General features: G+C 34.3%; 1 protein-coding gene across 1 annotated transcript in view; it reads left to right on the forward strand.

Moving 5' to 3' along the window:
* The window catches only part of LRRIQ3 (leucine rich repeats and IQ motif containing 3), a 144,318-nt gene that overhangs the window by 53,771 nt on the left and 63,859 nt on the right, over nucleotides 1-26,688 (forward strand). Inside the window, exon 5 of the mRNA XM_032297092.1 lies at nucleotides 7,920-8,076. Within this exon, the coding sequence (XP_032152983.1) occupies nucleotides 7,920-8,076 (157 nt within the window). The remainder of the gene's footprint in view (nucleotides 1-7,919; nucleotides 8,077-26,688) is intronic.

Consider the following 26,688-nt stretch of genomic DNA (forward strand, 5'->3'; position numbering starts at 1 on the left):
TAATAGTACTACTGTTAATACAAATAATAAGATAAGGTCCTATGGAAATTTGCTTATCTTTTCTTCATACTTTTTACATGAGACTTGTCATTATGGCGAGTCTTTATATAATGAAATGAGCCACAAGAGTGAAGGTGGTTGGAGGTAGCTCTTAAAGGCTGTGTTGAAAATTAATATTTCCAATTGTGATAAAATGTACACACCTTTTCCATCTATCAATATTTTTACTTTCAATCATTGCCAAAGTTACGTAGAAAATTACCTTTTATCTTCAGGTCTGGGTAACTTCTATTTAAAATATTTTGATGTGCAAGTGTTCTGAAGATGATAGTGACTTTTCCTTTACTGATTGTGATGATTATTTTTAAGTAATTTAACATACCTTTCTTTGTTTTACAGTAGAAAAGAACTAAAAGGTGGCACTACATTATAACTAATCATTTCCTTTTCAGGACAAATAGAGCTGAAGACTACGTAACAGGGCAGCTTTACTCTTTTAAATTAATAACAATTTGAATTGTAGGTCTTTGTAAGTTTTGCTCTTCATGCTTCTGTAATTTATAGCTTATTAATGGTATATTGCATATTACCCTAAAACATTAATACTTATAAAATGGCTTACATTTTTTCGTTAATATGGAAGTTTAGCTCTTTGCAGATAGTGTTTTATAGATACTTTTAAAGCATTCTAAATGTATGTATCTTCTTTTTCATTGAAAAATTACTGTGATAACATTTCCTTTGAATTTTGATGCTCACTACCCTGTATATTTCTACTGAACCGAGATAATTAGCAATAAACTTTGAGGAAAACTTAAAAATTATCTAATATTTTATTGTTAATAATACCTATGTATTGAACTATAAAATATTAATTAATCCTAAATTTTTGTTATTTATTACCATAAAGAAATATCAACTTTTTGTCTGTAATTGCTGTAGTTATTATCTCATCCTTTGACAGGTCCAGTGGGGAGGGGCATTAGATCTGGTTGCCTGTATGTTGTCATTTTGGAGAACTGTTAATAGACCTTATAAGACCTGGCTTTCTAGCCTTTCAATTTCAAGCCATGATAGTATTCTTTAATATATGATCTCATATTTCCAAAATTACAAAAGGACAGTGAAACTCTATTACCTTAATTTCAGCGAGCAAGGGCAAGAGCTCCATGTATAGGGCAGTGTATGGATTTTAATTTTTTATTCTTTTGGTATTCTCTCTACATGAACACATTTCTCTAATATTGGGTACTGTGCTGTGGCAAAACTTCTATATTGGATAATTCTGTTTTATTGTTTTAAGCTGTAGTGGGTTTATTTTTTGTTTTGTTTTTAGGTTTTTTGAATCACTATATTTTGATAAAAAACAAGTTAGAACATATATTTTGGACTTTTTTAAATTAAATAATATCCTGATTTATATTGTTTTTGTTCTTTGTATTGATTTTCTCTTTTACGTCATGCATTTTAAGTGTTTAAGATTTGGTTTTTCTCATCAAGTCTTGTTTTTGTTCTCTTTTAGAACATTGTTGGTTGTTTTAATACCTGTTCCAATGTTTGACTTTTTGTGGGGGAGGGTTCAGATTCCCTTGGTAATCTAATGAAAACTGTGAGTATTTTTTCTGGTGTAGTCCATGCATGCATATTCAAATAAAATTTGCTTATGAATTCACTGGATTCATCACCCTGAAGCTAAACTGTAATATATATCATAACTTTAAGCATTTTCCTGTTTTTAGCCTTTATTCTTGGAAAATTAGATTAAATCTGAGTTCTTTCACGAAAGATCTAAGACCCTTCTTTTCTCCTGGCTAGGTTACATTGATCTTGATATCTAGACTGTCTCACACTGTCCAACAAGGATCTTAATGGACTAATAAAGCCACTTATTGAAGGCAAATCAAAGTTTTCAACCACCCCATCTTATTTTGAACTCATAGTTTTAATTGCTAAGGCAACCAGGTAATTCCTGAATTTCTCCAGCCAGTAGTTCATTAAGAAGCCAATTCCTAAGTTGGAATGTCATTTAGGAAGTCTCCATTAAAAATAAGTTGAGGTGAAAAAAAAAAAAAGATGAGATGGAAATATTAAAAAAATGTTGAGATTAAATAATTGATGTCTTTAAAGGTTAAATGTTTTGTCCTTATAATTCATTATAATAAGAGAAAAATAATCTTCCATTGAGAAATTTTTTCTAATCTAAATACTAGACTTTGGATTTTTAATCAATAGGTCCCCAGAATCTAGAACAGTGCTTTTTGGGTGAATGAATGCTTGAGCAATTCATGAAAGAGTGAATAAACACTTCTGCTGAGATAAAAATTAGGTTTTAACATCTATAGGATGTGGAAATTATTTGCATCCTTCAATTCTATGGGTTTACTTTCTAAAAGGCTTTATAAAAATAATTAACAATATAGTATATTTTAGAAAGAAAATGAAAATAAAATTAAAGATTATATTTAAAATGTAGCCATGTAAAATTAATTTATATTAAGAATATTGGGAAAATGTATTTAAAAATAAAAAATCTTAACATTATAAACAGATATGTCTTATATCTTTTTTGTTCTTCTCTTCCTTTACTGCTTTTATTGTTAGTGAATATAGTGTAACATTTAGATTTCTTTAATCATTTTTTTAATTGTATATTTTTAGTGATTTTCTTGGTACTTTTATTAGGCCTCAAATATACACTTTAACTTTCCATTGTCTACTTCAAATTTATACTAACTTAAGTCTAGTAAGATATGGAAACATTATTTCTATATAGAATTATTCCAATTTTTATAGTATTAATATTAGACATATTACATCTATGCATGTTACAAATCCAACAGTTTGTAACTATAATTATTACAAGATTGTAAGTTTGTGCTTGCTTCGGCAGCACATATACTAAAATAAAATTGTAAGTTTTTTTAAAGAAACTAAGAATGGACATATTCATAGCATTTGTTATATTTCTATTTATTATTTTTAGCTTTCTTCATTTTTATGGATTTGAGCTACCATCTGGGGTAATTTCACTTTTCCAACTTTGCTCTTCACCTGCCTCCTTGGGCTCTTATTGTCAGATATAGTTCTATGTTATAGATAAAACAATACAATTATATATGTGTATGTCTATATATAACAATATATGTATGTATATATATAAAAATATACAAATAAAATGATAAAATTATATATATATACTTGTGTGTGTATTTGGATAGATAGAGAGATAGAGAGAAAGCAGGGGGTTTATATATATATGTATATATATGTTTATATAATTAATTCTTAAATTAACTAAGAGAAAAAATGGATTTATACTGATTAATAATTACATAATTACCTTTACCAGCACTCTGTTTTTTAATGCTAAAAATCATGGAGATTTCTTGCCTTCAGGCTAAAAAGTACCTACTTTAGTAGCTCTTAAAAGGCTGCTAGAAATAAATTATTTTAGCTTTTATCGATCTGGAAACATTTTCATTTCACCTTCAGCTTTGAAAGATTATTTTTCTGGATTTAAGATTCTTGAGTTTCCTTTTTCTTTTTCTTCTTTCAGAGCTTTGACAATGTCATACTATTGCCTTTTGGCTTCCATTGTTTGTTATAAGAAGTCCATAGTTGCCGGGCGCGGTGGCTCAAGCCTGTAATCCCAGCGCTTTGGGAGGCCGAGGCGGGTGGATCACGAGGTCAAGAGATCGAGACCATGCTGGTCAACATGGTGAAACCCCGTCTCTATTAAAACTACAAAAAATTAGCTGGGCATGGTGGCGCGTGCCTGTAATCCCAGCTACTCAGGAGGCTGAGGCAGGAGAATTGCCTGAACCCAGGAGGCGGAGGTTGCGGTGAGCCGAGATCGCGCCATTGCACTCCAGCCTGGGTAACATGAGTAAAACTCCGTCTCAAAAAAAAAAAAAAAAAAAAAAAGAAGTCCATAGTTAACTTTATTGGGGTTCCTTTGGATATGACTCATCATTTTTCTTGATTTCAAAAAAATATTTCAAGAAAGATTTTCTCTGTTTTTAGATTTCAATAGTTTTGCTATGATGTGTCTGGATGTGGACCTCTTTGTGTTCATTGGACTTCTTGGATATGTTGATTAATTTTTTTAAATCAAGTTTTAGAAGCTTTAGTCATTATTCTAATATTTTCTGCCTTTTTCCCTCTGTCTCCTTCTTTTCTTGTACTCCCCTTATTTGTGTTGGTGGACTTAATTGTATCCCTCAACTTTTTGTAGGTCTGTTCACTTGTCTTCATTTTTTTTCTGTTTTTCAGATTACATAATCTGTTGAGCCACCGTAGTAAAATTTTTTTTTTGTTTCACTTATTGTGTTTCTCAGTTGCAAAATTTTTATTTGGTTTTTTAGAAAGAATTTTTATGTCTTTATTGAAAGTCTTTATTTGAAAAGGCATTATTATCATGCCTCTAAATGTATTTTATATCTTTTAAGCATATTTACTTAGTAAAGCTTGATTTTCTTTCAACATATTTATGATACCTGCTTTAAAGTCTTGTCTGTTTAGTCTGTTTTCTGGGCCCTTTCTATGTCAGTTTCTGTTGCCTGCCCTATTTTGTATATAGTTTACATTTTTGTTTCTTTGCCTAATAACGTTTTGTTTAAAATTAGACATTTTAGGTAATATATTGTAACAATCCTGGATGCTGTAGCCCCACCCAGAGTTTTCTTGTTGTGATCTGTTTATTCATTTGTTAAACAAGTTGGCTGGACTATTGGGCTATTGTAGTGAAATCTGTTTTCCCTGCATTGTACAGCCTCTGATATTGCTCCTCAGAGCATCCACCTTTGGCCAGCAGTAGTTGCTCTTGGGATGACAGTGGTTTAAGCAGGGCTCCCTTTGACTCTCTTCTCTGATTTTCCTGTTAAGCTGTCTGAACTTATTTAGTATCAAACCTGGTGTAAGCCTATATTGCCAGTTGATTGCTCTATTGTCTTCAACAATGCTCTGGGACATAAATTGCTCCACAGTCTAATTCATTTTAAGTTGTGGCCCTTTCCAGAGTAATCTTTGAGACCAGCGTGTGCTGCTTGCTGTAATCCCAGTACTCTTGTTAGCTCTTTTCCTGTTTCTCTCTGGAAAACTTCTACCTGACCTTCAGTTTAGCTTTTCAGTCTCATGGAGCCACCATCTTCCTCTTAATTGCTTAACACCATAATTTCCACTGTTTTTCACAGTGCCTTTAGACTTGAAATTCCCCACACTCTGTTTCATAAAGTCAGTTCACTTTGCAGGGATGAGGGGAACACTTCAGATTATATGTTCGTATGGGCTACCTTTATCCTTGGTCAAAATCACTGTGCCACTTTTCTAGATCAGAGGAAGCGTGGCTCACTTTTTCAGAGTGATATTCACAAGCAGAGTGCTCAGCTGTGACAGCAGTCTCTAGTCTTCTCAGCTTTCCTCATCTGGCACATCTTACAAGTGATCTGCAGTAGGAGCTACGAGGGATCTGGTATTCTCTACCTGTTGCAACTTGATTAGAGCTTCTGCCTGTCAGTGGGAGCTGGAGGGAGGAAGAAAGCCTCTGATCTCTCAATGATTCTTTCCTGACATAATACCTCTGAAACATGGAGGTAAGCTAAAGATGTGAGGTAAATGTATGCATTTCTTGTGAAAATACTGTAGTCCTCAACTGGAACCTGGCGGGAAAGGGATCTTTTGTTCTTGGCTGTGCCTATTCAGAGTGGAACTTCTGTCATGTTCAACTGGAGTTGAGGGAGGAAGGAAGGAAAGAAGAGAGAAAATTGTGATAAATTGCAAAGATTCACTGTTAATACTGAGATGTAATAGATTTTCTTGAATAGATGTTTATTTTGCTGTATGCCCTTTGGCCTATTTCCAGAGATATTTAACTTAAAAAAATATTGTTTCACTGGGAAGAGATTCCACAGAATTTCTCACATCTCTATTCCAGAAATTATCTCCCCAACATGATCCTTTTCAAATCTACCTTTCTGCTCAAAGCTCTACAACTTTCCATCTCAGTGACCCTCTTTCTGTGTTTCAGACATGCCAAATGTGATCTTGTCTCATAAAGCATTCTTCTGCCTGGTTCTTTGTGCTTGGTATTTGGTCTGACTAGATTGTTTTTTTCTGAGACGCTCACTATTATCTTGTCTCTTCTTAGCAATATTATCCCCAGCCAGCAAATTGTAAAAAGCAATATACATATTATATATTTTGTGTTTTATTCCTATATTATCTATCTCTACATAGTAGAGAATATAAGCTTCATCATATTAGAGATTTTTTTCTTCTCTTCCCAGGGCACATATTGAGCATTTGCAGGATATTACTTTTCCCTTTGACATCCATTATTTTCTATTCTTTTAGCAATTGACTGAAAACTAGAGATTGTATTCACACTTTTTTGTGGCTAAGTATATTCATCGACTACAATTTTTTGCTGTTGTTGTTACACTGGAAAGTGAACAGAAGTAATGAGTACAACTTTGGTTTTATGTGCTTAAATTGTTATTGTTCCCCCTTTGTTTTCACATTTTCTTATTTGGTGGACTAGAACGCATTCATCACATAGCTTATGGCAGTGATTTTGGATATGGTAAAACAAAATTGAATGACTTTATAGAGCAGAGCTACTTCACTAGCCTAGACTGGTCAGCATGAGAAAGTAAACTGCCTTATTTAAACTATTATAAATTTTATTATCTTAAAATATTTTAACCTAAATAATTTATATGTCATCAATAAAAATATTTAGAATAAAGGACTAAATAGATGACGTCTACTTAAAACATCTTAGAAGTGAGAAGATTGCTTTCCTTGGTTAATTTTGTTTTATTTATACTGTTGAATACTAATGGTAACCATTTACCTCATTTATCATTTTACTTCAAATGATTGTTTTATCACACAGAATGGATGTTACTGATTTTTGGTAAATCATCTCCATGATATTGATGTGGTTTATTTTGATCCTGTTTTACAAAGATTTTTCTATAGAGATAGGTTGCTAAATTTTATTCAATGCCTTTTCTGTATCTACTTATATAATGACATTTTTCCCCTCCACTAATTTGTTGATGTAGTGAGTTTTACAATACATGATCATAGTATTACTAGTTTTTGCTTACATTGCTAGATTCTTTTCACTAATATTTAGATTTTTTTTTTTTTGCCTGTGTTCAAAGCTTGCATTGGTCTATGGTTTCCTTTTTATTGCCTTGTTAGACCAATAGGCATTGTAGTACAATGTTGAGTAGGTTTAATGAAAGATTACATCCTTTCTTTGTTTTTCATCTTAGAGGGAAAACGTGTAGTTTTTGATCATTGAGTATGATGTTAGCTTGTAGATGTCATTTATTGGGTAATATTTTTGATTCTTTGGGTTAAATAAAGCATACTATTAAAACTAAACTCACCTGTTTTTAAAACTTTTTTAGTATTGCTAATCAAAAATTTAAAATTGTTTTTGGCTTATGTTGGACATATTGCTCTAGAGTATATTTCCTAGTTTGTAATGTAGTACAAATACAATTTTTGTGATAGAGTAATAACTCTTACCACATTTAAAAATTCACTTCTTCACTAGGACAGGAAAAAAGACTCCACAGTGGTTACTTTATATTTCTATAGATAATTTAGTCATGGTCTCCTTCCCATTATATGTTAAAATGCTTACTTAGCCAGATGCAAGTACAGAATTGTTTCTAGATTCATATCAGCCAAAATTTCTCAGCATTCATTTATCCTCTGATGAATGCTGACGAACAAACATTAGTTACTAAGTAGCATTATACAGCAATATGATAGAAATAAATATATTATTACATTCAATTTACCACCATATTTCCTAAGATTTAAGGGCACTCATGACTAATTTTCACATTTTTTTAATGTCAAGAAACTAACAAATATTTTTCCCCTCCCCTTATATTCAGCCCTGTGTTTTTGAGTAAAAAACATCAGGAAAAAATTATTAGAGGATGTGAAACAAAACGGATTTACATAACCGAAGGATATGAACATAAGCTCCTTAAGGATCTCTTTTTCAAGCCTGAAACTAATATGAAAGGAAAGCTTGCATATTGGAAACATGTAAGTATAATTAGTTTATTAATTTTCTTTGAAATATTTTTATTTAAGATATTAAAATTATAATTTATGTAGCACTATTATTTCTTCAGTCTCTGTTAAATGACCTTCATTACATTATTGATATGTTTATATTTTCTTGATTGAAAAAAGTCATACAATAATATAGTAAAAATTTATTTTTGTGGTGCATTAATGGTATACCACAACCATTTAATAATTTATGCTTTATATATATAATTTTTATTTAGTTTTTACAAGTAGTAATAGTAATGTAAAACCACTTCTCAGTGATTGAAAACATAAATATTTGTTTGCAAAAGAGTGGTAATTCTGTGTATAACACAACATTCATTAATTGTTTTATGCTATATTATAAATTGCTTTGAAGACACAATGGAACTAGAAATTTACTTATGTTGTAAATTATGAAAGAAACTGACTTATGTTAGTTTAGCTACTATGTACCAGGCACTCTGCTAGATATTTTGCATGTGGTATGTAACTGATTCTCTATAGCACCAGAGATACATATTTTTATCCTATTTTGATAAATATGAAAACTAAGAGACATACAGGTTACTTAGCTTATCAAAAGCTAGGCAATTAAGAGGTAGGATCAGACTCCTGGTCTTCTGACTCCAGAATTCGTGCTTTTTTATTTTTATAATTTTGTTTTGATTTGAACACTAATTAATGGTAGAAATGAACACAGCATTATAGTACAATTAACTGGAGTGAACATTCTATAATTTCTAAAGCACTTGGTTTCTGATAAGCTCCTTCATATGTGGCTCTTTGCCTGAGTAGCCTGAGCTACAAATATTTCTATTTCATTAGCATTGTTAGAAGGGACTAAAAAGGTCCAGACTGTCCTTAGTTTTAATTCAATGGAAATGAAGACCTACGTTCCAAATATAGGATAGGTATGTCCTCAAGTCCTTAAATCCTGTGCAAGTTATTTATTGAATAAAAACATAGGATACAAAAGGCAAATATATTTCTACTCAAAACTTGTCCCTCATCAGCACTCAGTGCCAACAGTATTAATTTGCTCCAGATGATAGTATGAATTATAAAATTATAAAGTTCATGTGAAGTATGTTTTGACTTTCTGTGTAGAATATAAAATCACTGATTTCAGAGCATCTCACCTGATTTCTGTATGCTTTATAAAGAGTATGATTTCAGTGACTGTCATATATTGATAACCAATTTGTTGTGTAATGATAACTAATTTGAATATATTAGTAACCAATGTATGTGTGTAAAAATATATAAATACTATTATGTGTATATATTGTGTTGTATGCAAGTGAATATATATGTGCATGAATGAAAATAAAATATTTATTTTCCCAAGATTTTTTTATTATGTGTAAAGTTATATAAAATATGCCATTGTCAGGGATTTGCAAGTATTTTGAATATTATGAAGTGTTTGAAATCTTTGCATTATTAATAATTCTGGTAATTTTATCATTAATGTTACTTTTAGGAACTTTTCTTTCATAGTTGATAAATATGTACATTGTCTTATGCATTTTTATTGTTTATAACCATTCATAGAATATTATAGTTGTCTTCATCTCAGTTTCTTAAAGTAATTGAAATTATTTTCAATTGTAAGTTTCAATTTTTCATAAATAATTTCTTTTTCTGTGTAAAATTATCCTTCAGTCTTCTGCTGGCTTCTTTTGTATTCTCCTCTTCAGCTCACTTAGTTGATATGTTATTCTTTTATTATCTTTCATTATTTTTCTTATTTTATTATTTGTATAATAATTACATATTATAATTTTATTCATTATTATTTTTATTCACTTATTACTCTTTTATCTTTTATTATTTTGAATGGTAAATATAATAAAAGAATAATATATCAACTAAGTGAGTTACCTGATTTCTTGTACCTTGGAGTTTGGTTTGTAAGAAACTATAGTGATAATTGAGAAATCTAAAGGAACAGTGAAAGGTTTAAGGAGTAGGGCAAGGGGTGGGGGTGAGAAAACATGAAAATTTAATACTGAGAGTTCATAAAAAAAAAAAGACAAAGCAACCACAACAAAACATGCCATAAGCAAAGCAATACAAAGTATTAGCCAAGAATAGAATGCAGGATTCAGTAATTAGATGAAGTAATCAATGTCTGAGTCTTCTCCTGTTTGGCGATAAAATGTGCTTGATGTAAAACGTTTAAAATTTCCCATAACTATGGAACCTAAAGTGCAAAGAGCCAGAGGAGTGAGTTCAAGCTACATTCACTTAGAAAATACCACAATGCAAAATTAGATGTTCAAATAAACATCCAATGTTTATGAAGCAAGAACTAACTGTAAATGAGATACAGAACCAGAAGTCAGAAGCCATGGGGAATGAATTTGACAAAAGCAACTGGGTCAGAATAGAAGAAATGGAGCGTGTGGAACACTTACTAGGGATGTTATTTTTCCATGGCTTATAGATATTAAAGCATGGTTTTGACTTGTACAAATTAGGCTGGCATAAATACAGAACTATGGGAGTTCAATTAGATCCAATTGTAGGAATACTTGTATACTATTATGGTAGATTTTAAGAAAATCCGAATGCTAATATGAAAGATTTTGCTAGGATGTCCAAGGATATTTAAAATTGGCTTTGGTATAGTTATTCATTTACCTTGGAGTTTACTGCTGTTCTAAGCAAAATGTATGTTCAGAGAGCAAACACAGCAATACTCCAATGGGGCTTTGACTTCAAATTCCTTATAAAATTATAGTAACCTAGGCTGGACTATGTGGTAATTCCTTTATTTCCTATACTTTGTTGGCATAAGTAGTCTTTTTTCATCTACTTCCTGTATTTCAAACATGAATTTTAGAAGGGATATAGTGTGAGAGATAGTCACACCCATGGGAGCCAAAAGGAAAAAGATGGGGGCATTTCCCAAAATATTTGTGTCAGAGGCAACCTAGCTCCCCTCTCTTCCTCCCTCCGCCATCCCCACTTTCTGTCACATACATCTGAGGCTTCCTTATACCGATTTAGTTCATATGTTGCAAGGAAGGAGAGAAAGTATCTGTGAAGGAAGAAAGTGATGGCTAGAAACCTTTACTGCTTCAACCATGTGGAAAGAAAAGGATCAGCCTATATGTTGTGAATTTCTATCTTTTTTGACAGTCCACTTCCTTGAGTAATGATCTAATCTTTTTCTTAGAACTTGAGCAATACCCTTCCTTCTTGAGGCATAAAAATTGAAATTTCACACCCTCTGTCTTAATCTTCTGGAGAAGGTGCCTGATTCTCCCTTGTTATCAGCAGAGGAGGAAAGTGATGTATAGGGTAACCACATACAACCTCTCTAAAAGGGATCTCTTTCTTGGAACCAATTCTAACATACTATGTTCACATCTTGTACTCTATGGCATTTTACGCCTCCAGAAAACACCTGACATAAAATAACCTAGCAGTTAGCCATATTAAAGTAAGATTTGTTTTAGAACGGCTGATTTGCTAGAATTCTAGAATATTTTTATTGATTTTTACCTTGCTTCCAAAGATTAATATTTCTCATAACTAAGACTGACGGAACTGTATACATGCTACGTTGAGTGCCATTTTGTAAAATCAAATAAAATTAAATGTTCTCAAATACAATTCTCCCTGTGAACCCTTTCTATTAATTATTAAATGTATTATTCAAAAGATTTAAATATATATTTTTTAATCTGATGAGCTGTTTGTATTTAAATCTATTATAATTTTAATAAGGATTCAAAAATATAAACAAACTAATTTTTTAATCATACCAGATAGGCCAACGTTGTGGCTCACATCCGTAATCCTGGTACTTAAGAGGCCAAGGTGGATGGATCAATTGAGGCCAGGAGTTTGAGACCAGCTTGCCGAACATTGTGATAACCCATCTTTACTAAAAATATATAAATTAGCTGGGCGTGGTTGTGCCCTCCTGTAATTTCAGCTACTTGGGAGGGTAGGGTATGAAAATCACTAGAATCTGGGAGGTGGAGTGAGCAGAAATCACACCACTGCACTCCAGCCCGGGCAACAGAGTAAGACTCTGTCACACACACACACATAGATGTGAAAAAATACATTAAGGCATAGTCAGCAAGATGTTAATAGTGTTCATAGTTAATGCAATTTTAGATAATTCTTGCTTTCTTTCTAAAGGTTTACACATTCTTTTTAAAAATTCAAATATGTTTTATTTACAAAATAAATTTTTTTTGTTGTTGTGGACAAAAACAAATACCTACATTTTTTGATAACATATAGAAATATTGTCTTCAGGTACATCTGTTTTATATTTTATACCACGTCATCAGTTCTCTTCTTTTTAATTCATAAACTTTGTTAGAGCAGTATTAGTTTCATAACAAATTTGAGAAAGTACAGAAACTTTCCTAAATGCCACAATTGACATCCTACACCACAGTGGTAAATTTACTAAATAGATGAGCCCATACTGACACATCATTACCACCTAAAGTCTATAGTTTCCCTTGCGGTTCACTGTTGATGTTGTACAGGTTTTAGGTTTTGACAAATGTATAATTGTATTTATTTACTATTGTAGTACACAGAATTGTTTCACTGCCCTAAAAATTATTTGTCCTTTGCCTATCCTTCTTACCTTACCCCTGTCAACCACTGATCTTTTCACTGTCTCCACAGTTTTGCCGTTTCTGAAATTTCATATAGTTGAAATCATACAGTGTGTAACCTTTTCAGATTGGCATCTTTCACTTGGTAATAGGTGTTTAAGTTTTGTCTATGGGTTTTCATGTGGCTTTGAGCACTCATTTTATTTTTATCATTGAATAATATTCCATTGTATGAAAGTTCATCCATTCACCGGTGGAAGGACATCTTGGTTGCTTCCAAGGTTTGGCAATTATGAATAAAGCTGCTACAAATATTGCGTGCAAGCTTTTGTGTGAGCATGTTTTTAATTCATTTGGGTAAACACCAAGATGTACAATAGCTGGATTGTATGACAAGAATGTATACAAACAGCTGTTCTATTTTACATTCCCATCAGCAATGAATAAGAGTTCTTGTTGCTCCACATCCTCACCTTTTGATATTGTCAGTATTTTGGATTTTGGCCATTCTAATAGGTACCTAGTTGTACCTTGTTGCTTTAATTTATAATTCCCTTAATGGCATATGATGTTGAGCATTTCATATGCTTACTTGCCATCACATATATTCTTTGATGAGGTGTAATTTTCTTTTTAATATTAGACAAATGAGATAATTTGTCACTTGTCCTATATAAGACAGGAAAGGGGATTCATTTTAATCAGGACTACTGCATTGCAGAGTACAGTAGTGCATTTACATCACAGTCTATGTAGATGGCTTTCACTAGAGTAGTGCAGAACATGGCTGGCAAGTCTAGGTGTGGTTGCTATAATTTTACACATCAAGAGCTAGTCTTATTTTATTCCTTTTTGTATTTTATATCTTACTTTAAATTCAGGTAGATATGGGGAGGGGAAGGACAGAGGGAGAATAATTAGTTCTTTAATATTACAAGCCAAAATATTGAATCTATTGCTCATCTTTTTTATCTTGTTCAACAGTAAATGATACTAAGAAAATAGTGAAGGAGTTGATTCTCTATGAGATTTAGGAAATATGGAACTGGTCACCATATTTTATAAAATAGAATGTTAAAAAAAATATGTTCAAGTGTTTTTATTTTTTGGTCAATTTATCTCATTGTTTTGTGAAATGGTGTATTTCCTTATGCTGGAAAGTAAAATTTATTATTATTCAGCTTCTGAGATTTGTCCTAGCTTAACTAATGCTAAGAACGGAGCTTTGTAGGCTGGGCATGGTGGCTCACGCCTGTAATCACAGCACTTTGGGAGGCTGAGGTGGGCAGATCACGAGGTCAGAAATTCAAGACCAGCCTGGCCAATATGGTGAAACACCATCTCTATTAAAAATGCAAAAATTAGCCAGGTGTGGTGGCACATGCCTGTAATCCTAGCTATTCAGGAGGCTGAGGCAGGAGAATCGCTTGAATCCTGACAGTGAGCTGAGAGTGCGCCACTGACTCCAGGCTGGGTGACAGAGTGAGATTCTGTCTAAAAAAAAAAAAAAAAAAAAAAAAAAAAGGAGCTTTGTAATGACATTCTTACATCTACTCTAAAAATTGTCCATTGTTTTTGTATAAGTCTCATTTTAGGATCCCACCAGCAAAGAAATTTATTTTAAATGGATATTTACTGAATATTTGCCATGTCCCAAGCACTGCAGCAAATCATAAAATCTAAAAACTTGTAGTTAAGCAAGTTCTATGCTGGAACTTGTAGGGGATAGGAAAGAGCTAGGAAAACCTCACTGGGCAGAGGCTGATTTTATGAAGAATGGACATGAGACAAATATACACACTGATGTACAGTTTAGTCAATTAGCCACCTGCAACCAATGGGCCTCATAAAGAAGCTGGAGTTGTCTTGAGTATTAGGAATTCTGAGAAGTAGTGGTTTTTATTGTCTAATTAGGTAGAAGTATAAGGTATTTATCAGAAGAGTCTATAGGGAAGACACTAGGGCTGCCAGAGATTTTTAGGTCAGCCTTTAAGGTCCAAGGAAGCAATACTGATGGCTTAGAAGGGGGGCTGTAGCCCTTGCTGGAGAAACCCACCTTTGACACCATTTATTATACCTAGCTCCATAGATGTGGATAAGAAAAGTTTGAAACCAAGTAATTGTGGAATTGGTTTTGAAAAGCAGCAAGTGGATGCTAGATTAACATATAATCTGAGGTAGAAAGCTGTGTGAATTTTCAAGGTCAGTAGAGAGATTACTGGAGAAATGAGAGAGTTGAACAGAGGGTTTAATGCCACACAATATATCCTAGAAAAGGGGAAAGAGTAAGGGAAAGATACTAGGAAGTGTTCATGTCTTTGAGATCTTGATTTCAATTCTTTTGGATAAATACCCAGAAATGGGATTGCTGAATCATATGATAGTTCTAACTTTAATTCTTTGAAGAACCTCCATCCTGCTTTTCATAGCTGCTATATCAGTTTGCATTTTCAAAAACAGTGTAAAGGAATTTCAACTTTTTCATATTCTTACCAACACTTTTTTTAACTGTTTTATAATAGCCACCTTAACAAATATGAGATAATATCTTATCACAGTTTTTTGATTTGCATTTTCCTGATGATTGGTTTCACTGAGCACTTTTTTATGTATTTTGAGGCATTTCTGCATCTTCTTTGAAGAAATGTTTATTCATGTTCTTAGGCCATTTTTAAATTAATTCTTAATGAGAACATTTAACATAATACCTTTATTTACCTCTCAGTGCAGATAATATTTTATCTAATAATTTTGAGATTAGTAGTTTTATTTTATTATTTTCTAAATGTTATTTTCCCTCCTGACCTGAGATAAAATAATGGAGAATGTTTTTTTCTCAGTCTGCTTTGTCCTTTTGATAGTCCCCAAATTGCATTCTCTTACAATATTGAGAATTTTCATGTCTTTTGATTAGCTTTCCTATAATTGGTCCAGTTTTGTAAGATTTGTCTCTCTAGTTATTATGAATAATAGTGGTTCTCAAAGTGTAGTTCAGGAACAACCTTAGGTTTCTGACATCTTTTTAAAGGATCCAGCATAGCAATATGGCATTTATAATAATACTAAAACAGCATTCACTGTTTTGACCCTCATTCTCTCATCACTTCATCATGGAGTTTTTCCAGAGGCTGCATGATGTGATATAAGAAGAGACTGAATATATAAGCAGATATGAATATCTGTTATTTATCAAGCCAGACATTAAACCTATTCTTAAAAGTATAGACAAACCCCACTCTTAACAGTAATTTTTTAAAATATAAATCTGTTTTGTAAAAATGTGCAATTTCATGAAAATAAAATGTGTTTCTTGTTATTTTAAATAAATTAATACATACTTTAAACATTTTACACTTTGAATTACTAATATGGGACATATTGATAGAATATAAGACACATAAATAATTTTAAGGGCTTTAAAATTTTGAAGCATATAAAGGAGTCCTGTGACCAAAAAGTTTGAGAACCTCTGCTAAACATCTCCATCAGATATAATTTGTATCATTTCTTTTTAAGTTTAACTTTTATGATAAAGTAACATGTAGATTAGGAATGTTTTGGATAAACTTCTAAGTTAGCAGTAATGACCTAAATGTATTTTTACATTTTTTATTTGCTATAGTCCATATGATCAGGCTGTAGTTATATATGGCTATGATTTTAGAGTACCAAGTGTCCAATATTGAATATGCTGTCTACATAAAAAATCATTCTTACTCATTAGCTGGAATTCCTGTGCTTAATATAATTTGCTTATAAGATTTATTTAGGAATAATATATTTAACAAATTTCTTTCCAGATATCTTAGTTATAATAGTTCAAAACACATATGCCTTTAAATAACTTTACTAATGTTACATTTTAAAGGCAAAATTTTTTCATACATGTCATAGATATGTATGTAGAGACATGAGTAAAATTTTACATGAACAGTTCTAAGAGAAATAACAAAGAAGAAAGAGAATACAGTAGTTAGAATTGGGAGTAATCATCCCTAATAGCAGTGACTTAAACAAAAAACTTTTTTCACAAATAAAAATCAAGAGATAGACAATGCATAGCTTGTATAACAACTCTTTATCATAATGTTCTCAGAGTTCTTTATTTTTTCTATCCTGTTGCTCTACCATATGCAGCTTCTATTTTGAAGGTACTCTCGTGGTCCACGATAGTTTCACCAGATCCACTCATATGCTTTCATTCTACCAACCAGAAGAAAGAGGGAATAAAGAAGAGGGCAGAGTGGTTGTGTTCACTTTATGGGAACTTCCTAGAAGCTGCCATGCAAAACTCTGCTTATATCTGGTAGGCCACAAGTTGGGCATATGGCTACAAGAGGCTAAGAAATATAGTCTCATTCAGACCATCCAAATGCCCAGCTAAAACATGGGTTTCTTTTATTGTAGAATGATTGGAATGACTATTGAAGGACAATTTCAAACATTTGCATGTACCCTTTCCAAAAACAGCACAAAGCGTCTACCAAAGGGAGAAAACCTAAAAGCTTACATCACTATAATGGCAAAAATTCCATCATTTCTGGTTGTGGCAGTAACTGATGTTTTCTCTCTAATATCTATCATATTTCTCTTCCTCTGCAATAGCATCCCAAAATTTTAGCTGTCTGGATTAATCTGCATTTCTCAGCTTCTCTAGCAATTAAGTATTGCCATGTGTATTAGTTTTCTATTGGTGTTGTAGCAAATTACTACAAATTTGATGGCTTAAAACAAGATAAATGTATTCTTTTGTATTTCTAGAATACTAAAATTGATTTGACTTTGCTAAATCAAATTGTTTACATGGCTGGTGTATTTTGAAGTCTCCAGGGAAGAATCTTTTTTCTTGCCTATTCTAGTTTCTGGAAGGTACCTGTACTCTGTGGCTTGTGATCCCTACCTCACATCACCCTAACCTTTTGCTTCTGTCGTCTCATTTCTTACATCCTCTCTAATGTCCTGCCTCCCTCTTATAAAGACTCCTATTATTTTATCAGGCACACCACAATAATCAACTCATCTCAACATCCTTAATCACATCTGCAAAGATCTTTTTGCCTACAAAGTGTTATGAACTAAATGTCTACCCTCAAAATTCATATGCTGAAATTCTTATCTCCCATTGTGGCTATATTTGGAGATGGGGACTCTAAAGAAGTGATTAAGGTTAAATGAAGTCATAACGATGGGCCCTGATCTTATAGGATTAAGAATACCCCCCAATGCACCTCATGTGCACACGCTTAGGAAAGACCATATTGGGACATAGTGAGAAGGCTGTCACCTGCAAGCCAGTAACCGAGCCCTCATCAGAAGCTGAATCAGATGGAACCTTTACCTTGGACTTCCAACTTTCAGACCTGTGAGAAAAAGAAGACTATGTTTTAAGCGACTCAGTCTATGGTATTTTATGGAAGCCCTACCCAACTAATATACAAGGTGACATTCACAGGGTTCAGGAGAATAGAACATAGATGATTTGGCAGCCCTTCTTTCAGCTCACCATGCCATGTCATAATGGAAGTATTTGGCAGATTCTGAGAAATTTTCCCAAAAGACAGTTGGCAATGGATTTTGTCTTTTCTTTCTGTCTTCCTCCATCCTGTGGCTTGGAAATTCATTTTTCACCATGAATATGAAAGCCACATATGAGTAGAAACTTGGAAATATCCTGGATTACAGAAAATTGCAGAGTTTTCAAACCAGCCTTGGTCTTTTCACATTTGGAAGTTTATATGAGATGGAAGTACTCCTATATTGAATAAGTCATTACTTTCAGCTAAACTTAATTCAAATTTTTTTTAACTGTACGTTAGGTTCTGGGGTTCATGTGTAGATCATGCAGGATCATTGCGAGGTACACACATGGAATGTGGTTTGATGCCTCCATCCCCCCGTCACCTACATCTGGCATTTCTCCCGTGTATCCCTCCCCGACCTCCTCACCCTCCTGCTGTCCCTTCCTAACCCCTGCAACAGACCCCAGTGTGTGATGGTCCCCTCCCTGTGTCCGTGTGTTCTTATTGTTCAGCACCTGCCTATGGATGAGACCATGCGTGTTTGACTTTCTGTTCTTGTGTCAGGTGGCTGAGAATGATGGTTCCCAGTTTCATCCATGTCCCTACAAAGGACACAAACTCATCATTTTTTATGGATGCATAGTATTCCATGGTGTATATGTGCCACATTTTCTTTGTCCAGTCTATAGTCAATGGGCATTTGAGTTGCTTCCAGGTCTTTGCTATTGTAAACAGTGCCACTATGAACATACCAGTGCATGTCTTTATAATAGAATGATTTATAATCCTTTGGGTATATACCCAGTAATAGGATTGCTGGGTCAAATGGAATTCTACTGCTAGGTCCTTGAGGAAGTGCCACACTGTCTTCCACAATGATTGAACTAGTTTACACTCCCACCAACAGTATAGAAATGTTCCTATTTCTCCACATCCTCTCCAGATTTTTTAATGATCGCCATACTAACTGGCATGAGGTGGTATCTCAATGTGGTTTTGATTTGCATTTCTGTAATAATCAGTGAGATGAGCATAGTTTCATATGTTCCTTGGCCTCACTCATGTGTCTTCTTTTGAAAAGTGTCTGTTCATATGCTTTGCCCACTTTTGGATGGGTTTGTTTGTTTTTTTCTTGTAAATCTTAGTTCTTTGTAGAGTCTGGATAATAGCCTTTTGTCAGATGGGTAGATGGCAAAAATTTTTTCCCATTCTGTTGGTTGCCATTTCACTCTAATGATTATTTCTTTTGCTGTACAGAAGCTCTGGAGTTTAATTAGGTCCCATTTGTTTATTTTGGCTTTTGTTGCCAATGCTTTTGGTATTTTATTCATGAAATCCTTGTCTATGCCTATGTCCTGCATGGTTTTGCCTAGGTTTTCATCTAGGGTTTTTATGGTGTTAGGCCTTATGTTTAAGTCTTTAATCCATCTGGAGTTAATTTTAGTGTAAGGTGTCAGAAAGAGGTCCAGTTTCTGCTTTCTGCACACTGCTATCAGTTTTCCCAACAACATTTATTAAACAGGGAATCCTTTCCCCATTGCTTGTTTTTGTCAGGTTTGTCAAACATCAGATTGTTGTAGATGTGTGACATTACTTCCAGGGCCTCTGTTCTGTTCCATGATCTGTATCTCTGTTTTGGTACCAGTACCTTGTTGTTTTGATTACCATAGCCTTGTAGTATAGTTTGAAGTCAGGTAGCGTGATGACCCCGGCTTTGTTCTTTTTGCTTAGGTTTGTCTTGGCTATGCAGGCTCTGTTTTGGTTTCATATGACATTTATGGTGTTTTTTTCCAGTTCTGTGGAGAAGGTCATTGGTAGCTTGATTGGGGATAGCATTGGATCTATAAATTACTTTGGGCAGTATGTCCGTTTTCACAATATTTATTCTTCCTAACCATAAGCATGGAATGTTTCTCCATCTGTTTGTGTTGTCTCTTATTTCCTTGAACAGTGGTTTGCAGTTCTCCATGAAGAGATCCTTTTCATCCTTTGTTAGTTGTTTTCCTAGGTATTTTATTATCTTTGTAGCAATTGTGAGTGGCAGTTCATTCTTGATTTGGCTCTCTTTAAGTCTGTTATTGGTGTATAGAAATGCTTGTGATTTTTGCACATTTATTTTGTATCCTGAGACTTCGCTGAAGTTGCATATCAGTTTGAGGAGATTTTGGGCTGAGACGATAGGGTCTTCTAAATATACAATCATGTCATCTGCAAATAGAGACAATTTGATTTCCTCTTTTCCTAATTGAATACCATTTATTTATTTATTTATTTATTTATTTATTTATTTAGTGCCTAATTTCTCTGGCTAGAACTTCCAATAGTTTATTGAATAGGAGTGGTGAGAGAGGCCACCTTGCCTTGTGTCAGATTTCAAAGGGAATGCTTCCAGTTTTTGCCCATTCAGTGTGATATTTGCTGTGGGTTTGTTGTAAATAGCTTTTATTGTTTTGACATATGTTCCTTCGATGCCTAGTTTATTGAGAGTTTTTAGCATAAAGGGCTGTTGAATTTTGTCATAGGCCTTCTCTGCATCTATTGAGATAATCATGTGGTTTTTATCTTTGGTTCTGTTTATGTGGTGGATAACGCTTATAGACTTGCATATGTTGAACCAGCCTTGCATCCCTGGAATGAAGCCTACTTGATCGTGCTGGATAAGCTTTTTGATGTGCTGTTGCAATCAGTTTGCCAGTATTTTATTGAAGATTTTGTATATGTGTACATCATGGAGATTGGCCTGAAGTTTTCTTTTCTTGTTGATTCTCTGCCAGGTTTTGGTATCAGGATGATGTTGGGCTCATAAAATGATTTGTGAAGAATTCCTCTTTTTGTATTGTTTGGAATTGTTTCAGAAGGAATGGTACCACCTCCTCTTTGTACACCTAGTAGAATTCGGCTGTGAACCCATCTGCACCTGGACTTTTTTTGGTTGGTAGGCTATTAATTGCTGTCTCAACTTCAGCCCTTGTTGTTGTTCTATTCAAGGTTTCAACTTCTTCCTGGTTTAGGCTTGGGACGGTGCAAGTGGCCAGGAATTTATCTATTTCTTCTAGGTTTACTGGTTTTTGTGCATAAAGTTGTTTGTAGTAATCTCTGATTGTAGTATTTCCGTGGAATCAGTGGTGAAATCCCCTTTATCATTTTTTATTGCATCCATTTGATTCTTCTCCCTTTTCTTTTTTATTAATCTGGCTAGCGGTCTATCTATTTTGTTGATCTTTTCAAAAAACTAACTCCTGGCTTTATTGATTTTTTGAAATGTATTTTTGTGTCTCTATCTCCTTCAGTTCTGCTCTGATCTTATTTATTTCTTGTCTTCTCCTAGCTTTTGAGTTTTTTTGATCTTGCTCCTCTAGCTCTTCAATTTTGACTATAGAATGTCAATTTTAGAACTTTCCTCACTTCTCATGTGAGCATTTATTACTATAAATTTCCCTTTAGACACTGCTTTAAATGGTGTCCCAGAGATTCTGGTATGTTGTGTCTTCATTCTCATTGGTTTCAAAGAACATCTTTATTTCTGCTTTCATTTCATTGTTTATCCAGTCGACATTCAGGAGCCAGTTGTTCAGTTTCCATGAAGCTGTGCGGTTCTAAGTTAGTTTCTTAATTTTTAGTTCTAATTTGCTTTGCCTGTGATCTAATAGTTTGTTTGTTATGATTGCCATTCTTTTGCATTTGCTGAGGAATGATTTACTTCCAATTATCTGGTCAATTTTATAGTAGGTGCAATACGGTACTGAGAAGAATGTACATTCTGTGGATTTGGGGTGGAGATTTCTGTAGATGTCTGTTACATCTACTTGGTTCAGACCTTAGTTCAAGTCCAGGATATCCTTGTTAATTTTCTGTCTCATTGATCTGTCTAATATTGACAGTGGAGTGTTAAAGTCTCCCACTATTATAGTGTGGGAGTCTAAGTCTCTTTGTAGGTCGTTAAGAACTTGCTTTGTGTACCTGGGTCCTCCAGTATTGGGTGCGTATGTGTTTAGGATCATTAGCTCTTCTTGATGTATTGATCCTTTTACCATTATGTAATGCCCTTATTGTCTCTTTTGATCTTTGTTGGTTTAAAGCCCATTTTATCATAGACTAGGTTTGCAACTCCTGCTTTTTTTTGCTCTCTATTTGCTAGATAAATCTTCCTCCATCCCTTTCTTTTGAGCCCATGGGTTTTGACTTTTTATCTAATTTGCCAGTCTGTGTCTTTTGATTGGGGCATTTAGCCCATTTACATTTAAGGTTAATATTGTTATATGTGAATTTGATCCTGCCATTTTGATGCTAGCTGGACGGTTTGCCCATTAGTTGATGCATTTTTTTTTCATTGTGTCAATGGTATTTACTATTTGGTATGTTTTTGGAGTGGCTGGTACTGGTTGTTCCTTTCCTTGTTTAGTGCTTCTTTCAGGAGCTCTCATAAGGCAGGCTTCATGGTGACAAAATCTCTCAGCAATTGCTTATCCATAAAGGATTTTCTTTTTCCTTCGCTTATGAAGCTTAGTTTGGCTGGATATGAAATTCTATATTGAAAGTTCTTTTCTTTAAGGATGTTGAATATTGGCCCTCAGTCTCTTCTGGCTTATATGGTTTCTGCTGATAGATCCGTTGTGAGTCTGATGGGCTTCCCTTTCTGGGTAACCTGACTTTTCGCTCTGACTGCCCTTAGCATTTTTTTCTTCATTTCATTCAACCCTGGTTAATCTGACGATTATGTGCCTTGGGGTTGCTCTTCTTGAGGAATATCTTTGTGGTGTTCTCTGTATTTTCTGTACTTGAATGGTGGCCTTGCTTGCTAGATGGGGGAAGTTCTCCTGGATAATATCCTGAAGAGTGTTTTCCAGCTTGGATTCATTCTCTCTGTCACATTCAGATACACCTATCAAACATAGATTAGGTCTTTTCACATACTCTCATATTTCTTGGAGGCTTTGTTCATTTATTTTCACTCATTTTTCTCTATTCTTGCCTTCTCATTTTATTTAATTGAGTTGATCTTCAATCTCTGATATCCTTTTTTCTGCTTGGTCGATTCAGCTATTGAAAGTTGTGTATGCTTCATGAAGTTATTGTGCTGTGTTTTTCAGTCCATCAAGTCATTTATATTCTTCTCTAAGCGATTTATTCTAGTTAGCATCTCATCTAACTCTTTTTCTAGGTTCTTAGTTTCTTTGCATTGGGTTAGCATATGTTCTTTTAGCTCTGAGAAGTTTATTATTACCCACCTTCTGAAGCCTGTTTCTGTCAATTCATCAGATTCATTCTCCATCCATCTTTGATCCCTAACTGATGAGGAGTTGTAATCCTTTGGAGGAGGAGAGGCGTTCTCGTTTCTGGTGTTTTCATCCTTTTTATGCTGGTTTCTTCCCATCTTAGTAGCTTTATCTACCTGTGGTCTTTGTAGCTGGTGACTTTCAGATTGGGTCTCTGAGTGGACATCCTTTTTGTTGATGATGAAGTTATTTTTTTCTGTTTCATAGTTTTCCTTCGAACAGGCCCCTCTGTTTCAGGACTGCTGGAGGTCCACTCCAGACCCTGCTTACGTGGGGATCCGGGGGCTGCAAAACAGTAAGGGTGTCTGCCAGTTTCTTCTTCTGTTATCTTTGTCCTAGAAGGGTACCTGCCAGATGTCAGCCTGAGCTGTCCTTTATGAGGTGTCTCTTTGGGTATAAGGGGGTTGGAAAGCTGCTTGAGGAGACAGTCTATCCCTTATAGGAGCTCAGATGCTGTGCTGGGAGCTCTGTTGTTCCATGCAGAGCTGCTGGGCAGGTTCTTTTAAGTCTGCTGCAGCGGAACTCATAACCACCTCTTTTCCCAGATGCTTTGGCCTAGAATCGTCAGCTTTATTTATAAGTTCCTGTGGTGCTGCTGCCTTTTTTCATAGATTGCCTGCCCCACACAGAGTGGTCTAGTCACAGTCTGCCAGCAAAGGTATTGCTGAGCTGTCACAGGTTCTACCCAGCTGCTGTATGAACTGCCCTGGTAGTGGCAGACTGCCTTGGTAGTGGTGGTTTCCCTTCCCCCCACTGAGCTGGACCGTCCTGGGTCCAGGTGCACTTGCTGTGAAACTCTCCATCCAGAGAATTTCCCATTGCTTGTTTTATGGGGCTGGTACCTGCTGAACCAGATCACCTGGCTCCCTGTCTCAGCTCCTTCCTTTCAGTTGAATGGGTATCTCCATCTCCCAGGCGTTCCAGGCTGCCCAGATTTGTGTGAGTTTCTGTGTGTCAACCCGGCACCGGCTGAAACCGCCGTGCTGAAAACTCGTGTTACTTTTTGGCCCAGGAGTCTCCTGGTCTGTGGGCAGTGAAAATTTGTTTGGAAATGCGGTGGGCACTCACCCTCTGTGTTGTTCTTGCTGGGAACTGCACTCCGGAGCTTTTCCTATTTGGCCATCTTGGATCCTCCTCAAATTGTTATACTGGTAGATGTCCAGTCTGCTTCACTTAGACAAGATACAATAACTCATAGTCTAGAACTCTATAGCTAAATTATAACATATTCACCTTCCACATACCTAGCATATAAAGTGGCATAGAAATAGCATACCTATAATAAAACTCTAATTTGGAAAAAGAGACTGCAAAAGTCTAATTTGGAAAAGGGAAACACAGTTGTTTCTGCCCCCATAGCAGTTACCAAATCAGTCTGATAGGAATAGTAAACACACTTCTTCTCTTGAAATAGTGTAAACACATCTGGAAAATCTATATTTTCCCTGTGAAAATATCTTACCTGTCTATTAGTATTTATGGCAATATCAAAAGTAGGTATTAGAGAATTTGTTCCTCCTGAGTGTTGGAGTTTCATAGTCTTAATAGATTTAGGGGGCCTGTGGGTTGCTATAGAGATGATGAATGATGGGCATTTTTAGGACAGACTTTAATTTTTTTTGTAATACATTTCCTACAAATACTTAGTATTCTTCTGATTTATTTGATATTAATAGTTTCCATGGTTAAGTAAGTAGAAAGATCTTGTTTAGACATTAGCTATAATCTTGAAGCTTCGGGTATTTCACTTACTGGTTTTTGTTCTCTACTCGTTTTCCTCTCTTCCAAATTAATGATAGTAACCATAGGTGAACTTTCTGAAACATAGGTGTTAGAGAGAAGACAAAATTCTTAATCTCATCTTTCCTGCAGACATTTACACCTTAGTATAAGAAATATAAGTCTTATTCCTACTTTGAAGTCTTCTGTCGTACCTGCTTCAATTTGAGAAACAGAGCTGTTTGTTCTTAATCATCTACGCAAGGCCCTAAATCACTGGAATCTCAGTAAGCTTAAAGCGCAGACTGCAGAGAGTACCTGCCTTATCAAAATTTTTATTCCATTTCTGTCTTTTATTTCAAGCTTGCTAGATATAACCCAGAGTTTTTTCTCTCAAAAGATTTAAATAAAAGTTGTAAGTAACCTCTAACACACACTCAAATATCATATTTATCTGACAACTTCCCTAACAGAACAGACTCAGTCAGCATATAGCCTGTCTTCCAAAGTGAAAATGTTTTGAGGCCATAATACGAAGGGTCCCTAGCTCATCAGCTTGTAATATCTTGAGTCCCTACCACTGGCCACCCATTCTCCTGTACAAAGAGTGTCTTCTTCATCAAGGGATCACAACTCCTCAACAACACAGGAACACAACGTGACTGAGAAAGAGTGCGACAAATTTATAGAAATATCCTTCAGAAGGTGGATAATAACAAACTTTTCTGAGCTAAAGGAACACGTTCTAACCCAATGCAAAGAAATCAGAAACCTTGAATAAAGGTTAGACAAAATGCTAACTAGAATAACCAGCTTAGAGAAAAACATAAATGACTTGATGGAGTTGAAAAACACAGCACGAGAACTACGTGAAGCAAACACAAGTTTTAATAGCTGAATCGATCAAGCAAAAGAAAGGATTAAGAGACTGAAGATCAACTCAATGAAATAAAAAGAGAAGTCAAGAATAGAGAAAAAAGAATGAAAAGAAATGAACAAAGCCTCCAAGAAATATGGGATTATGTGAAAATATCTAATCTACACTTGATAGGTGTACCTGAATATGAGGGGAAATCCAAGCTGCAAAACACTCTTCAAGATATTTTTGAGCAATTTCCAAACTGTTTTCTGTAGCAGTTGTACCATTTTGCATTCACATGGTAAATGCATGAGAGTTATAATTTCCCCAAAATCTCACCAACACTTGCTATTTTATGTCTTTATGATTACAGCTGTTCTATAGCATACAAAGTAATCTCATGGTGGTTTTCATTTGCATTACCCTAGCAACTGATGATGCCAGCATCTTTTCATGCATTTATTGTCCCTTTGTATATCATCTGTGGAGAGAAGTCTATTTAAATCCTTTAATCATTTTATAATAGATTATCTATTTATTATTGAGTTGTAATAATTCTTTACATATTCTTGATACAAATCTTTTATTACATATATGACATAAGTATTTTCTCATTATATGGTTGTCTTTTC

Source organism: Sapajus apella, unplaced genomic scaffold (assembly GCF_009761245.1).
Source record: "Sapajus apella isolate SASKATOON/1434 unplaced genomic scaffold, GSC_monkey_1.0 scaffold36, whole genome shotgun sequence".
In the NCBI taxonomy this organism is placed as follows: domain Eukaryota; kingdom Metazoa; phylum Chordata; class Mammalia; order Primates; family Cebidae; genus Sapajus; species Sapajus apella.